The 17,631-nt window shown below is 44.6% G+C and overlaps 1 protein-coding gene across 1 annotated transcript in view; it reads right to left on the bottom strand.

Annotated features, from left to right (window-relative positions):
• The window catches only part of LOC146797775 (protein Smaug homolog 2-like), an 898,446-nt gene that overhangs the window by 239,903 nt on the left and 640,912 nt on the right, over positions 1-17,631 (bottom strand). Inside the window, exon 10 of the mRNA XM_085627650.1 lies at positions 8,151-8,234. Coding sequence (XP_085483776.1) covers positions 8,151-8,234 — 84 coding nt within the window. The remainder of the gene's footprint in view (positions 1-8,150; positions 8,235-17,631) is intronic.

Genomic DNA, 17,631 nt, shown 5'->3' with positions numbered 1-17,631 from the left:
GACCCTGTCAGTTTTTTTAAAATACATTTATTAAAAAAATTATTTTTCAGGGAAGAGGGGCTGCGTAGCCCCCCCTTCCATCGGCCTGCCCCGGGGACCCCATCTCCCAGGGCCAGCCTTTTTATTTATTTTTTAATGGGGAGGAGGCCGCATGGCCCCCCTTCCAAGGGCCATTTTGGCCTTGGGGACCCCATCCCGGGGTCTGGCTTAATATTTTTTTAAAATAGTAGGGGGGGCTTTCATTTTTGTTTCCGATGGGGAAGGGGACCTGCATGGCCCCCCTCCGTAGGCCGATATTGCCCCGGGAACCCCATCCCCCCAGGCATGGCCACCTTGTTGGAGAATGTGGGGGGAGCCTGAAAGCCCCTGCCGGCATTACTTTAGGACACAGGGTGCTGCCGACAAGCAACTCCAGATGTCCAAAAGCAATTCTGCTCCGCTTCGTGGAAACTAAAGCATTTTTAATGCTCTCGCTTCCATGATGCGGACCAGAGTTCGCTATGACTTGGCAGGAGCAGTGCTCCCGCCAAGCCATAGCAAACTGCAATGCCCAGGGGGTTGGCCCCCCAGGACACTGCTGGAGCCAGCCCTAGGGGTGGCGTCCCCATGCCATCTACGCTCCACGAGGGCCCCCCTCCAACAAAAATGAAGTGGCAGACCTCTTGAAATCGATTAGCTTTTTCACCCAAAAACGTGCACACTTTGCATTGCTTTCAATGGCAACGCGTGCACGTTTGGCGATATCTGTTTGTAATTAACTTTCAAACAGATGGTGCCCCTGCTCGCTCCCGCAAGGGAAACGCTGTGTGCGTCTTTTCCCCTGCTTTCGCTTTCTCTATTCCAGTCACGCTGGGGTTCACTGCCAGGAGTGTTTCCTTGTTTTGATTGAATTTTGCACGGATATCCTTGTACGTTATTTTCATTTCTCTGCCCCTTCATCTCTCTTATTCTCGGTCTTCTTGGTTTCCTCCCTTACTTATCTTTCTAGCCTCCAGAGCTGATCAGGAACGAGTGGAGCAGAAGGATCAAGCATGAGATCACAACACACGTCGGTATTCTTGCACTTTACTCTGCTGCGAATATAACATCGGCGTCAAGTTAGATCTTAAAACTTGCGGGAATTTTAAATGCGTTTAACTTTCATTGTAGTTGTCGGCTGTTTTTACTAGTATTCAGTGGGCATGTTCAGAGCCACTTCCTCCTTGCCACAAAAAGACTAGAGCCGCCATGTTTGAGCCGCGGTCTAGTCGTAAGGTCCAGACCAGCCCGCTATTTATGGCACTCCTACACTTATCAATTAAATTCCAAGCTCAAACTATACAAAAGTGCCAACCTTTTCAACATTCTAGCAGTTAATGTGCCAGAAGGGAGAGGCGTATGAAAACAATGCACACGCAAATATAACCCCACACCCTGGCGCACCCCCTCAAAAAAAGAAGTTGCATCAGCAAGTCACTATCGATGGGGTGAGGTAGTAGGATGGAGAGGAAACTTTAACCCATCACGTACCAGCCACTAACGATGCGGAAAACCCCCAATATTGAGCAACACTACTGGCTACGCGCACTTCACAAGATTATTAATGTTTTGGAAGCTTTCGAGCCACCCTTCTTCTGGCCAGATACTCCCATTATTAAAATCTACAAATAGTAAAAGCATCACGACCTAAGGGGTATTTCCAACAAGACTGCCACTCCTTGTTTTAACATTCCAGTCAGAGAGGAGCATGACAAACGTGAAAAAGGTCATTAGTATCACTATAGAGTATTGCGGCTACGCACTCCTATATTCATCAGGTAATTTGCAGCTGGATATTTTTAGGATAAATACAAATAAAAGTATGCTCAAGTGGTCAGGAGCAGCGTATAGCGTCGGCACTATGGCTTCCAGATACTGGCAGCACCTTTGCAGCAGTCTTAAAAATCCTCTCTAAAATGGTAGAGCACAATCCACATGTAACCAATGTACAGTGACATGCCGTTTTACTTCCACTTCAAAGTCAACGAGGTCATGTCTTATCTGCTGCCAATTGACCCAACCCTGCCGATCTCATTCTGAAGACAGGCTTTCTGTGAGTTGTCTTTGAATCTGAAGTGACCAAATCCTTAAGTACTTCTGTGCTTCATTACTGCCCATTTAATGGCTGCAGTAAAAAATTTGGACCTCCCAATAAAGGCTATCCTCTTAACCAGAATTGTTTCTTCCCTCTAGTTGCACACTCATCTCTCTCAACTCCTTTTTCTTTCCTTCCATCATGAATATTTATAGGTTTTCCTAAGGATTACCTACTTACCATCCTCATTTAATATTTACATTCATCAGGTAACTTCTGATTTTAATGTCGGTTTGGGCATTGACAAAACAGTCTAACGTTGACCATGGCAAATTATGGTTTTGTTCGATGGGTCACATGGCATAGCCAATAGGTCTCGCGTTTGGGACCTTATAAGTGTTTAGCCATGCAACGGTTGATATTGTTACACCAAGGATATTGTGCTGCATAACTAAATACTTATAAGCGAGGCCTATTGGCTATGCCAATGCTTGTTTCAATTTAGCCCTGGGGAGGTGACGGTCCATGGTGCTGAGGGGGGCAGGGTCGGGTCCCCAGTGCTGCTGGAGGCCACATGTTGCCCCTGATCATTCTTTTTATGTTCCCCATGCCCACTCGGGGGCTTAAATTGAACGAAGCGTGGGAGTCTGCGCTTCTTTTTTTGTTTATTTTTTGGCAGGGTTGCGGATCCAACGAGACGCCCGTTGAAAAAAAAAAATTGCCCCTGCCTCCCAAGAGTCCTAGGGGAGTCAGGGTGTTTCTACCCACTTTAAAAAAAAAAAAAAAGAAATTACTTTTTTTTGTTACTCTGTTCAACCGAGTTACAAGATGGCGGCTGGTTTGAATTTGCCATTTTTTTTTTTGCTTTTATTTTATTTTTATCATTATATTTGGTTTCACTTTTGACTTCTTCTGTGATTTGCAGTTGACAAAGGGACTTCGCGCTACTCCTTACCCACTCTGGAGGCACTGCCCATGAACCACACATACATGCCCCTTTGTCGGTCACGTGCGCGATTTACCCCCGGCTATTAGCCTCTCTGCTTATGCGCATTTTACACTCACCACATTGCTTGGCATTTGCGAGCTGCACTTCACTGCCAATGCACGGTTACACACCTTCTGTGTGACGTGCTGGTCTTATTAGTCCTTTTAGTCTTTCTTTTTGCCCGGTATTTTACCGGTCCCTGTGTGTCTGTCTTCTGTTTCCTTCTGTTTTTTACAGACACCTGCCTGTTAATTGCCTGCAGCTGCTCCCCACACCTGAGCGCTATCTTGGCGGGTGTGCTATTTAAGCCTCAGCTTCCTCTGCTGATTTCCAACCACGGAGTCGGAGAGAGGCCACACAGGTTTGCGGTATGAGCTCTGTCACCTACAAGTAAGTGGGATCTAATCTCTGACCGGCTTTGATTCCTTTGCCGGTTAAGTTTATTTACTTCCCCCTCTTTTGGTCCCTTTCTCTCCCTTTTTTTTACCCTGTCCAGATGGTAGCTGTGACAGAGTACCCCTACTCCTGACTCATGGAGCCTGTCCCTTTAATCTTTGGTGTAAGCATTCATGGGTTCATTCTAGTTTTTTTGTTCACCATGTTTTTACCGTGTCCTTGAGCCACTTGACACATTACCGCGTATTTTTAGCGTGCACCGCCACTTATAGCACGCTTTTGACGCCGCCTCACGTGCCGTACCGCTCTGCACCTCCACCATGTCACTCATGTTACTTGATATTGCTTGAGGCTAACATTATATGTGGTATGTTTTGTGTATGTTTGTCTTTTCCCTCCCACAGGATTGGAAATAAGAGGAATACCCCCTCTCTGCCAGTTGAGGCGCCTTAGCATGCGCCGCACATAGACGGCTATACACACTCTGTTAGACCTGTCCTCTCACCTTCCACTTTCTTGGTCCTGATGAAAGCCAGCCCAAGTTTCCAGGCACTGGCTGAAACATGTTGACCCCACTGGATGGTGGCGGCCATTGATACCTCCTTCGCCATCCCCTGCCTCCTTTTAATGCTGCCCATGGCCCATTATTAAATAATTCTAATTGGTTTTTGGGACCAGAGGGACAGCTTTTAAATATACACGCACTACACCATCACTGCACACTCACCTTGACAATAAACCAGCTCCACTGCAATTGCAGGCGACGCAGCACACTTGGGGTACATTCGATACCCCTAGTGGGGGCCGATGATGAAGCATGCCACCAACTAGGTTGGTGGGTAAGGCCTTTCTTAAAAACCTAAATGGTTTCCCTTGACTAAAGAGACTATTCTGTTTCTTCATATCTACATACACATCCCCCTCGACCGTGGGGCTAGTTCCTTTTGATTTTCTACATTTGTACTCAGGGGAATTGAACCAGCTACCTTTTTTCCTCTCTCTCCGATTTATATAATAATTGAATTGCTGGCAGCCAATCAGATCTCAGGCACGAGGACAGGAGGGGTCGTGGATCCACAGCGGTCTCAGTTCTTTATCTGAGAAATCTTCAAATTATTCAAAACTACTGAACTGATTTACACCATTTAACAAAAAGTGTGCTTTCTGGACCAAGAGCTATCTTTCTGCCAAATGTAGCATAATTCCATTTAGCAGTTCGGACTGTAGCCATGTCTAAAGTTTCCTACAGAAATTCACATGGAGGGAAAAGTGTTTTTGGACCCTCCCTTTTTCTCGGCTCCCACTTGACGAATAACCCCGAATTTTTCAAGACAGCAGCTGAAGTGACTACCCCGATAGTTTTGAAAATTTCACATTGATTCGTCAAGCGACGCATAAGAACTCTATTGAGGCAAAATCCCTACAATACACAGCCTTTGTGGGGTACCAACCATTCGCGTACATCTAGTGGACAACTAACAAGCCATGAATGGGGAAGATCCTGCTGTGCATGGTCTTTGCTCCTATGTACAACCCCTCATGGAGAACACACTCCATTTAGACACTCAAGTCCCTTAGGTGGTTAAATCCCTACTACAGGCAGCCTTCATCCTGTACATAAACCTTCACAGTAGCTGATCTCTAAAGGCAAACAACCGCACATGGGTAGCTCTGTGTGCAAGTATGTCTGCACCCACTGCTCGCACTGTGCACTACCCCTTTTGTAGAGCCACTTTCTCCAGATATTCAAGCTCCATTAGATGCTCTAACCTCTACTATATACAATGTGCACTCTGTACCAAACCCTTTAGGAATAGCTGACCTCATATGGTCAATCAGACATGGGTGGGCAAGATCCTGCTGTGCAAAGTCTTTGCTATGTGCACAACGTTCACAGACAGACCTCTTGTTTCACATATCCAAGTCTCCTTAGATGGTGAAGCTGATATTGAGCACAGCCTTTGCCCGGTACTAAACAGTTTGTTGATAGTCGACCATTTGTGGGCAATTAACCAGGCAATTAACCAGGAAATTAACCAGTCTTGTGCATGGTATTTGCTGTGTGTACAAACCCCCTCATGGAGTGCTACTTCCGCCAGACACTGATGCCCCACTAGATAGTTAAATCCCTACTACGCACATCCTTCAGTTGACCTCTTCTGAGCAACCAACCACACACGCGTTCTCATATCTGCTATGGGACACAGTAATCTTGTCTCAATGCCCAAGTCTTTGACATCTACCAGGGACATTGTTTCTTTCGTTCTCTTTTATAATCTTTCTGCAGGGGTTCTCAAAGTAAGCAGGGAGAATGAGTAAGGATGGGGGGGGGGGGGGGGGGGGGGGGGGGTCGCTGCTCTTACTTCCAAGTTCTTCACTTTGGAGACTCTTGCTGCCTTCTCCTCTTTTCCTGGCCAAGGAGGCAAATCTTCCCTTGGTCTTTCTCAGTCTTTTTGAAAGTGTGTCTGGAGAAGTTGCTACAGTGCTCAGAGCCATCGGGACTGTGACGCAGGCAGAGTATGCAGACACAATAAGGACTTATTTTAGCCATTTACTGCCAGAAACTGAAAATTTCACCCAAAAATATGCATGTTTGCACAAAAATCAAATAAGAAATTCTGATGGTAAATGACAGGGAAAATACTTTAAAAACGCAAAAGGTGTTGCTTAAGTCAGTTTTAAAGGTGTTGGAAAAGATGTTCCTATCCAAAAGCCAAATGAGGCTGGGCACTGTCCTCCAGAATTCCTCGACCAGGAGCCAGGAAAAACAGAGGTAACTTATCTATAAGGCATGATGAGATACTTCATTACCAGGATTTCAGCCTGGCATGGCTGTAACTGAGAGGGCTACATTGTCCTTGTTTACTTTACTACATTTCCTTATAAAAGTTTTGTTAAAGAGATATAATATATATATACACACATTAAGCAGAGTTTCAATTTTTGAAGTAAATAGGTTTCGCCCAATAAACTTATCGTCTGCTAAATTATTCCTTTTTAAATAAGAAGGCATATATGAAGGCATAGAAAGGCAAATATGAAGATATATGTTCTTGGAAGAAGTGCTTCAGGATCGTGCAAGGCCTTCTAAGTTCTTATGACTACCCCTAGAGGTCCCTGAAGGAGCATAATGGAGTGTGTCATAAGCAAAGGCGAGAGCATGTCCAATTTAGAGTGCTCCCCTGCTAATTAGCAGGTTACAACAACAGCGTCAAGGTGCAGCCAACCAAGCTAGGGTCGGAGGCTGTGATAAATATCGGAATACAGGTACTGGAGCAGCTGGGTACCAAACTGGGGCTTCAAGACCAGAGACTTGAACCATGAGCGGCTGTCCTGGTACACAAATCGGCACAAAGATGTGTCCCCTGCTTTGCAGCACCAAACTTTCCACAACAGGCAGAACATCGCCCTGAAGATCTTTCTTAACAAAAGTAAGCCTTTACATACATGGTCTAGTGGAGCAGAATATTTGAATGTGAGGTGTACTTTTCCCCAGCTGCAGCGACCAAAGCGTTGTGAATGCTAGGAATCTATGTATTCGATCAGGCATCTTGTATACCCTTACCAATTCTCCCCTTGGTAGATCATCATTAATGATGAAGTCAATAAAGTGTCTGTGATGGGTCCCAGAACTCTGGGAAACAATGAACTTCCTCATGTTTTGGGTTAGAGAGGATTAAAATTAACTGTCATCTATATAAGTGGTGGAATAGGATTAATGTTTAGCGTTTTTCAGCTTTGTTCATCAGCAGGTGATGCAAGATATCAGGAGATTTAAAACACAAACGGATTGCTCTGGAGATTTTGGGGAATACACACCTCAAGTTCAATGAGAGGCTATATGTGGTTTTCTGTGCCTTTAATGGAAGTGACACTTTAACCAACGCAGAATTACCAGGAATTTTCTTCTCATGGTCTTTCATGTCTTTCTGTCTATGGCCGCTTTTGGGATGGAGGCCACGGTAGAGGCAAAGATTATTGATCCAAGATGAGATGGACACATTGTGGCAAAGATGAATGTTTGTTAAACTGGTAAGTTAGGTGGCATGCCCTCAGCTGAATTGTGTTGTGCATGGAAGGAGAAAGCAATTGTTTTCTCATGCTTCACGGTCATTGCTGTGCTTAGGCTCAATGCTAAAGACAAATTTTTATTAGACCTCGAAACCCTCTATTTTGAGAAAGATTTTAACATCGAATATGTCATGACAAATGAATGCTATGCCATTGACAACGTGACAGAATAGGAGCAGCTATGAAGTCTATGTTCATCTACCAGACACGTGCTCAGTTTCAGTCAGTCTCTCCTGACCACTCGACTCAACCACTACCCCCTTCCTCCCTAACCCACACTGCCAACTTCACTCTACTCTCTCCGCCTGCTCACGCCCCCAAACCTGCCCCCAACTCTGCCCACCCCCAACACTCTACTTCGCCACCTGCAAACAATAAGGATCCTGAAACAAGAGAATAATGGTTGACACCCTGCTGTTGAAATTATTTGGTGCATGCAAACAGAGGCCTTAATTTTCAACTTACCCTTGAAGAAGGCTGGCATACAATCAGATGGGAGGTCAAAATAGAGAAACTAAAAAAAGGTTGACTGCGACAAGGAGCTTACTACAGTTGTACCATGTTCTCAGTCCATCCATTTTAACCATACCCCGCCAACCACTACCGCGGACACCACAAAGGGCACCAAAGCGTTCATCTCACCTCCTAGGGCATGCTCCGTCATGCTGAGGCAGAGGGATTCCAGCGTGGGGTTGATCTCGAGATCCGTTCCAGGAGCTTGGCATTCTATGAAAAGCACAAGGGAGATGGGACTTAATCCATCAATAATGATACAAAGGCAATCAGGTAGATAACTGCAGAAGAATCAGAAATCTGGCACTGGCTCTGGCACATGGGGGAAGGAGGATTGGGAATGACACATGGAGGAAATGGGGCAGTCTAGATGACATGTTAGCCTAGAGACTGGGGGTAGCTCCTATCTTACGTCCAAACTCTATATTCTTCCACTATACATGGTTCACGTCACCTTCAACATTTTACAAAATTGAACTAACAACAATTCCCAATATCAACAATCAAATGAATATGGATGACTCAAGCTTACAACACAAATGATAGAATCTTCAATATCAAATTGTGTGTTTGTGTGTATTGTCTCTAAAAGAAAATTTCCCTGACGAAATCCCCTCTACTAATACAGTCAAACTATGACAGAACAGACCTTCAAAACATGACAAGTCTCCAAATTGTCTGCCACTATTCAACTACAGGCCATATTAATGAGGATGAATGTGGTGAACTGTTCCCCCCTTTGTTTCTGTCAGCTAAAACCCAACCAGCACAATAGGAATCCCTCTAGAACCCCATAACTGGTCTAACATATGGCATTCATCAATAAGACTTGATTACTTCTCATTAAACATGTACAATGAAATGGCAATGTGAAAAACAAGGTGATACAGCCATACATCCATATGCAGATGATGTCTATCGAAACTGTAGAAGTCTGGAGGGCTACACTTGCATGTTGACCTTTCTGGAGAAGATAGAATTCAGGGTAGTTGTTTTTTCAGGGTAATCTTCTTTCCCTCATCAGGATGGATTACAACATACATCCAAAACTAGCTCAGACAATCTCTAGGTTTCACCACAAACCAAGCCACAGGAGCAAAAGTAAAATGAATAAGAACAACTATTCAAATTAAACCCTTCTTTTCAGACCAAAAGTAGTTTTAGCTTCAGTAATATACGAGGAGCGATACCTGTCCAGAAAATAATTGACCCAGCAACAGCTCTCCGCTGGTGTGGGACTGCCTGCTTGGACTGTGAAGACATCAAAGTATATTAGGTGCCATTACGAGCTTTGGCATCAATTCCTGGTACATTTTCTGAACCCCATTAACCTAGGCAGCATCAATATTGGCGACAATATAGAGGCATATATTTTTGCCTTAAGATCATACTAAGCAGGCCACTGACTCACAGGAAAACAGGATTGTGATGAAGAATATACAGGAAGCAGAATCCACCAGTAATTGTGTTATGAAAGAGAAGTAGGATAATGCTACTTACCCAGTAAGCATCTGTTCTTGGCATGTAGAGCTGTAGATTCACATGCTTCGCATACTCCTGCCATCTAGTGTAAGGTCCGGATGTTTGCAAGTTATTTTTCTTCGAAGAAGTCTTTTCAGTCACGCAGTAAGCTGACTCCTCCTTTCGGTGATCATGCGCATGGGCATCAACTCCATTGTTAGATTGTTTTCCCGCAGAGGGTGACAATGGAGTTCGTAAGTGTAGAATAAAGATGTCCATCCATAAGTATGGAAACTAAGAACTGCAACAACTACAGGAGACCGGGGAGGCGGGTGGGCACATGTGAATCTACAGCCCTACATGTCAAGAACAGATGCTTACTGGGTAAGTAACATTATCCGTTCGAGGCATTTGAGCTGTAGATCACATGCTTTGAATAGACTATATAGCAGTATACTCCCAAAGCGATGGCTAACCTGTAGTTGTTTGAAACAGTGTTTTAAGTACTGCCTGGCCTACAATAGCTTGTTGCCTTGGTAACACATCTACACAATAGTGTTTGGTGAATGTGTGTGGTGTAGACCACGTTGCTGCCGTACAAATATCAGCTATGGTAATATTTCCTAAGAAGGCCATAGTAGCCCCTATTTTGCAAGTAGAATGTGCTCTAGGGGGTACTAGTAAAGTTCTTTGCTTTAACATAACATGTTTGGATACATTTTACAATCCATCTTGCAATCACGGATTTAGATATAGGATTGCCATTGTGAGGTGGAGAAAAAGCAACAAGTAGTTGCTTTGTTTTCTTAAATTATTTGGTTATTTCTATGTAGTAAAGTATAGCATGTCTAGCATCAAGTGTGTGTAGAGCTCAATCTGCTACAAAATCGGGTTGAGGAAAGAATACAGGTAACAACTGATTGATTGATGGAAAGGCAGAAACTACTTTAGGAAGAAATTTAGGATTGGTTTGAAGAACCACTCTGTCTTTATGAAGCTGAAAGAAGGGCTCTTGTATAGTTAATGCCTGGAGTTCACCACTTCTCCTTAGTGAATGAGGAAAGCGACCTTCCATGAGAGGAATTGTAACCGACACTTGTGCATTGGTTCAAATGGTGGGCCCATCAGCCTTGTAAGGAATGTTTAAGTTCCACGCTGGTGCAGGTGGGACTTTTGGTGGTATCACTTTTTAATCCTTCCATAAAGGCTTTAATCACGGTTACTCTGAATAGAGATAAGTGTTGTTTGTTTTGTAAGTATGCAGCTACTGCTGCTAGACGCAAGCGAATGGATTTGTAGGATATTCCAGATTGCTGTAAATGTAACAGATGATGTTCTGTACAGAAGCATCAAGAGGATTGATATTGTTAAACTAGATAAACCTCTTCCATTTCGCTGCATAAAACGCCCTAGTAGTAGGCTTTCTAGCCTCTTTTAGGATATTCATACAGTCTGGTGGTAATTGTAAATAACCAAACTCTTACTTCAGGAGCCAGATTGCCATGTAGAGTTCTTTGAGATTTGGATGCCTGATTTCTCCATGGCTCAGAGTGAGGAGACTGGAGGTGAGATGCAGCTTTTGGTGTGGAACTACTGACAGCTCCAGCAGGGTGGTGAACCAAGTTTGACGTGCCCATGTGGGAGCTATGAGAATTAGTGCGAGGTATGTTTGCCTGAGCTTCCGAACTACGAGCGGAATGAGTGAGAGGTGGAAAAGCGTAAGCAAATATCCCTGACCAGTTTGTTCATAGGGCATTGCCTTTGGAGAGCGGGTGTGGGAACCTGGAGGCGAAGCTTGGGCATTTTGCATTGTGGTGAACAGGTCTATGTGAGGAAATCCCCATTTCTGAAAGTATGGGAAGAGAACCGGAGGATGAAATTCCCACTCGGCAATTTGCTGCTTCTGTCTGCTGAGAAGGTCTGCAATCTGTTAGTTTATTCCTAGAAGATCCCCCGCAGGAGATAAATCTTGTGGTGTATAGCTCATTTTCAAATGGCTTATGCTAGGCGCAACAGTTGGAGTGTGTGTGTCCCCCCCTGTTTTTGTAGGTAGTACATAGCTGTCATGTCTGTGCGGACCAGGACAGCTTTGCCTATGAAGAGAGTTTGAAAGGCTCTGAGAGCTAGAAACACTGCTAGTAGTTCTAGGTGATTTATATGAAGGCTTTTGTGCTTTAGACTCCACAATCCTTGGATTGTGTATTTGAGTAAGTGAGCACCCCAACCAGTGAGCGATGTGTTTGCTGTTATCACTGTCTGTGGAACAGGGTCGATTAAGGGCCGCCATTTGGATACATTTTGTGGGTTCCACCACTACAGAGAGCGATGGGTGCGGCCATCTACCAACACTAGATCTGTCCATTGACCCTACGACTGGTTCCACTGACTGGCTAAGCATTCTTGAAGGGGACGTATGGCAAGTCTTGCATGGGGAACAATCACGATGCAAAACACCTTCATTCCTAGCAGTTGCATGAAAACTCTTGTTGGTAATGATTGGCTGGGCTGAAACGGAGTGAGAAGAGACTGCATTCTGGCTGCATTGGGAGAGGCTGGAGCTCTGTGTCTCTATGGTAGCTCCCAGATAAGTCTGTGTTGGAAGGTTGCAAATGGGACTTCAATGCATTCACTGTGAACCCTAGTTGGTGTAGCAAGTGGATTGTGGCTCAAGTGTGTTGGAGACACTTTTGGTAAATGCTGGTCTTGATGAGCCAATCGTCCAGGTATTGGAAGACATGGATGTGCTGTCTTCTCAGATGAGCTGTCTTCTCAGATGAGCTGCGACTACTGCCAGGCATTTGGTAAATACTCTGGGAGCAGTGGTGGCTCCAAACGGTAGTACTTTGAATTGGTAATGCTGACCCGCTATCACAAACCTGAAATATTTGCGATGAGCAGGGTCAATTGGAATGTGGAAAGTCTAGAGTAGACATGAACTCGCCCTGCTGTAGGAGTGGGAGCACTTGTTGAAGTGTCACCATGTGGAAATGTTTAGACCGTATGTAGAGGTTTAGTTCACAGAGGTCCAGAATAGGTCTCAAGGAGCTGTCCTTTTTGGGAATTAGAAAATACAGGGAGTATACGCTTGACCCTTGATATTGTAACGGTACAGGCTCTATGGCTCCTTTTAGCACCAGAGGCTGGGCTTCTTGTTTGAGCAGGTGTAAATGCTCTGGTGAAATGTTGGGAGAACGAGGTAGAATGTTTGGAGGATTGGTGGTAAGCTCCAGGCAATAACCGTGTGGGATAATTCCCAACACCCATTTGTCTGTAGTTATGGACTTCCAAATGGGGAGGAATTTTTGCAGTCTCCCCCCTACAGGTGTGGTATAGTCAGGAGGGAAGTGTGGGGAACTCATTCTTTTTTAGAGGAATAACAGGGCGTGCTGCCTTTTCCTCTACCCTTAGAATTGTTCCCTCTGTAACCTCCTCAAAAGAAGCCTCTTGAAGGAGACGACTGGTTGTTACCCCTATAGGTGTATGTATTTTGGTACTAGGGTGTGGTGTTAGACCCTTCTCGGTAAAAGGACCGACGAAAGGAACCTCTATTGGAAGGGAACTGGAGAGCTCCCATAGATTTGGCGACCACTGTGTCTTTTCATTTTTCCCAAAGCCTGACAAACATCAGGTATAAAAAGATGTTTTTTGTTGAAGGGTGTTTTCAGAATGGATTGTTGGACTTCGGGCTTGCTTAAATCCAGAGATCCTTAACCCAGCATTTCTTCTATGAAGAATGCTGGGGTTGACATCTCTAGCTGCGGTATCAGCAGCATCCAATGCACACCTTTTTTTGAAGAGTTAGAAATTAGTTTCCCTTCGTTTACTAAGTTCTAGGCTCTTGTTTTATGCTCATCAGGAAGATATTGAAACAGCTGCTCCATTTCATCCCAGTGAGCCCTGTCATATCTGGCTAAAAGGCTTTGTGTATTTGCAATGCATCAGTGATTGGCAGCTTGAGCCACTACGTGCTTGCCAGAAGCATCAATTAACTAGGACTCTTTATCCGGTGGAGGAGCGTCCCCAGATGTTTGGGAATTAGCCCTTAAACGAACATTAGATACAACCAGTAAATTCAATGGCAATTGCTACTTGATAAATAGTGGATCAATCAGGGAGGCCTTATATTTTGTACCAACTCTAGGAGTTAATACGCGAGCACGCACAGGATTCTTAAAAATGTCATCTGATTGTCTCATCATGCCCTTAAGCATAGGAAATGTTTGCGGCGACCTATGTGTCAACCCTAAGGTTTCCAACAAGAAACCTTCCTCTAATGCCTCTTTGTGTAGTGCCACCCCATGATATTGTGCTGCCCTGGCAATGAGTTCTTGGTAGGCTAAATTGTCATCTGGGGGCAATGGCTTGGCAGGTTAAAGGTCTGGGTCGTTATCTTTTGGGGGATCAATAGTATAATCGGACCATGGTTCTGCTGGTAAATGTGTATCCTCTTCATCAATATCATCATTATCATGTTGCGATTGTGGAGAATCCTGAGGTGTAATTTGTAAAGGATCTGAAGGAGGAGAGAGTGGTGGTGGAGTGGATGGCAGTGGTATATGAAAAGGACTGGTGGCAACAGATTTCCTCTTTAAAGGAATTTTGTAGGGAGTGTCCTCACCTGGAAGTTTGTGTTTTTGAGGCAGTTTAGTATGTGTATGACACTGTGTCAGGGTTAATATAGAGTTCCTTTTTTTCCGATCCTTTCTTGGTGAGTCAACGTCTAAATTCAGATCGGACGCGGCAGGTTTTGTTTTCGGCACCTGTGTTTTCGGTGCCGACATGTGATGCTCTTTGGATGCGTAAGATTTCAGTCCCGAAGTCCGTTTCGCTTTCGGCATGGAAAGTTTCGGCTCCAAACTGGATTTCTGCATGGATCCGGTTGGTTTCAGATCCAAAGAGGACTTTTGGTGAGTAGGTACGGGGCCAGAAGGCTTGACGGTGTGTTTCGGAGCCGAGCCTGGAGGCGGGGTGACGGAAACTTCGCCTTGGTGCCGACCTTGGCCAGATTGCAGAGGTGGTGCCACAGCCTTGTCTTTTTTCTGGGGAAGTTGGCGGGGCATGGGGTCTTTGGTACTCACGTGACCCCATCCTTGCGGCAATTCCTGGACTTCGATGTCTATCGCGAGGACCGAGCCGGAGTCCTGACTGGAGAAGATTTCTTCTGCCTCCACCACTGATGCCCCCACATAATCTTGATCAGAATGTTCACCGAAGAGGTCTTGTGTGTCTTCAATGCTTTGACGTCAGGCCCTACGATCGTGAAGAGTTTTCTTCGATCTAAATGATTTTCTGGGGTCACAGTCTTCCTCCTTATGCTCCGGACACAAGCACAAGTTACACACTTTGTGTAAATCAGTGCACGGATACTTACCATGGCACTGAGGGCAAAATTTGAACGGTGTCCATTCCATCGACTGAGAACTGACCGGACGCAGATAGGCCCGAAGGCAGTCCACAAAGCTTTCTGATCAAAAGTAGTTTTTGGTGACCGAAACAGTACGCAGCGAAGTGGAAAACGCATACGAGAATAATACCGTCGAGGTAGAGAGGGTTGCGCGTTGAGGGGAACCGAAGAACTGTTTTGAACCGGAGCTCGGCAACCCACGTCCAAACCCAATGGCGGTAAAAAACAATCCAAAAATGGAGTCGATGCCCATGCACACCATCTCCGAAAGGAGGAAACACCTCGAGACTGGAAAGACTTCTTCAAAGAAAATCAACTTGCAAACATCCGGACCCAACTCTAGATGGCAGGAGTATGCAAAGCATGTGATCTACAGCTCACATGCCTCAAACACTTTCTGATGGATCTTTTCCCCCTTCAGTTTACTCATTTTATGAATGAGTCTCAAAGCAATACCTACCTGTGAGGTGGGATTAAGTAGTTCCAGATAACCAAGGAAGTAATGCAACAAAGCCCTGAGTACCACGGAGTTGAGTAACAAACACCTGTAATTCAGCGCCAAGATGCCCATGGGTGAACGTGTGCTTTACAAATACACATTATGTTATGCAACAAATCCCTGACAATGAGTAAGACTTATATCAATTAATTTGATATGTTGGAGTAATATCTTTGGTGTTCCCAAATGGAAGTTAGCACTCAGCGAGGTGGCTATTGAAACCTCATATCAGCTAATGGGACCACCGAAATTGCTTCAGTGAGAATGGCAATTCACAACATGTTAAATACCCCTCTTTTTAATATGAAGCACAATGACTGGTGGGCTAACAAGGTGTTCCCTAGGTTTGGGTTATTAATATTAAAATGGAAAGATTTGACATTGCAAAAGGTTCTATTTTGCCATGTCAAGCTGGCAGTTATCAGGCTGCCCGACTAGGCTGCAGCGGCAAGCCAAAAGTCGCGTTTTCACCTGGTCACTGTAGTGGTGGCATAATTACGTGCTGCAGTCCACTAGTGACATTCTTTTTACTAGCCCTGGGTATCTCTGGTGCCAGATACCAGGGACTTCTATGCAAGTTAAATTTAACAGTCAAGTATTAGCCAAAGGAATAAATACTTTAATGGTCAGAGCACATGCACAGGGGCCTGGACAACAGGGCCAAGTCCACTTCAGAGTCGATAAATCAGCACCTAGATCAGCAAAAAGTTGGGGTAAAAAGTGGGGGTGAACCTACAACAACAAAAATCTATTTCTCTACAGTATGTAACTGTGCACAGGTTTGAATGGTGATGACGAGATTAATGTCAAAACAAGAATCAAACCTCACTGAGTAACACTAAACAGAGTGGGAGGAAATGAGAAAACTTCTCAGAGAACCAGCCCGTAAGAAGACAAAGGGGATAAGAGATACATTCCCTTTTACAGAAGTCACCGAAAGCCATTGTATTTAACATTTTCTATTTGAAGCACGTGCTACTGTAGATACACATGCTCTGCATAAACTATAAAGCAGTACTACCCTCATAAGCAGTGGCTGGCGTGTGAATGATGCTGATGTCTGACATAAGGCCCTTGAGACTGTCTTGGTCAACCACTGACTGCTGTATGGCTAGGATATCCACACAATGTTTAGTGAAGATGTGTGGGGTTTACCAAGTAGTTGCTTTACAGGTCAGCCAGGGAAATACCCAGTGTACGACATGGCAGGGCTACGTTAGTTTTGAGATAGCATGTTTGGATGCACTGGACTATCCATTTAGTAATGCTTGCTTTAGATATGGGTTGGCTCTTGTGAGGTTTAGCAAAGTCTACAAACAATTGGTCGGCCAATCGAATGGGCTTGATCCTATCAATGTAGTAAATGAAAGCGTGTTTGACATCTAAGGATTGGCAGGCTCTCTCTGCTAGAGTCGGGTTGTGGGGAAAAGACTGGGAGCTTTAGGTATGGTTGAGATGAAAAGGGGAGACCACCCTAGGGAGGAACTTAGGGCTAGTTCAGAGTATCACCCTAACCTTCTAAATATTAAAGAAGGGTTCCTGTAGTGTGAGGGCTTGTTATCTCACTAAAGTGTCTGAGAGACATTATGGCCACAAGGAAGACCACTTTCCAAGATAGGTATTGGAGAGGGCAAGAGTGTAAGGGCTCAAAAGGGTGTGGAGGAGGGGATGAGTCCCATAAGGACTATATCAAGATTACACACTGAAGCAGGTGAAATTAAACCTTCCAAGAAGGCTTTAACAACGTTAATGCATAAGAGGGAGGAATGTTTCCAGTTTTGCACATAAGCTGCCATGGCATGCTAAATGGAGGCACATGTAGGTGCAGGATAGGCCTCAGTTTTGCAGATGGAAGAGGCAGCAGATGATATTCTGGACTGCAGATTTTAAGAGGTCCAGGTGTTTGTGGATGCAGTAGTAAAATCATTTCCAATCTGGTGCATAGCAGGCTAGTGTTGTAGGGTTTGCGGGACTCTTGAAAGATGTGCATGCATTTCTGTCACAAAAAAGGTAGGAAAACTCTAGGGACCCGATTCACAGAACTAACTTAAGACAAAATCCTAAACTTACTACCATTTTGGTATTCACATAAGGCACTTACTCATTTCGGTATTCACAGAAGTTAGGAGTCCTAACTTTAGGACTCCTAAATGCCTTCTGTGAATACCAAAAGTCTTAAAGTTAGGATTTGTCTCAGTTTAGGAGTCGTAAAGTTAGGACTCCTAACTTTAGGACTCATAAACTGA

This window comes from Triturus cristatus, chromosome 9, assembly GCF_964204655.1.
Source record: "Triturus cristatus chromosome 9, aTriCri1.1, whole genome shotgun sequence".
NCBI classification, from domain to species: Eukaryota; Metazoa; Chordata; class Amphibia; order Caudata; family Salamandridae; genus Triturus; species Triturus cristatus.
This window is presented reverse-complemented; position numbering and strand designations above follow the sequence as displayed.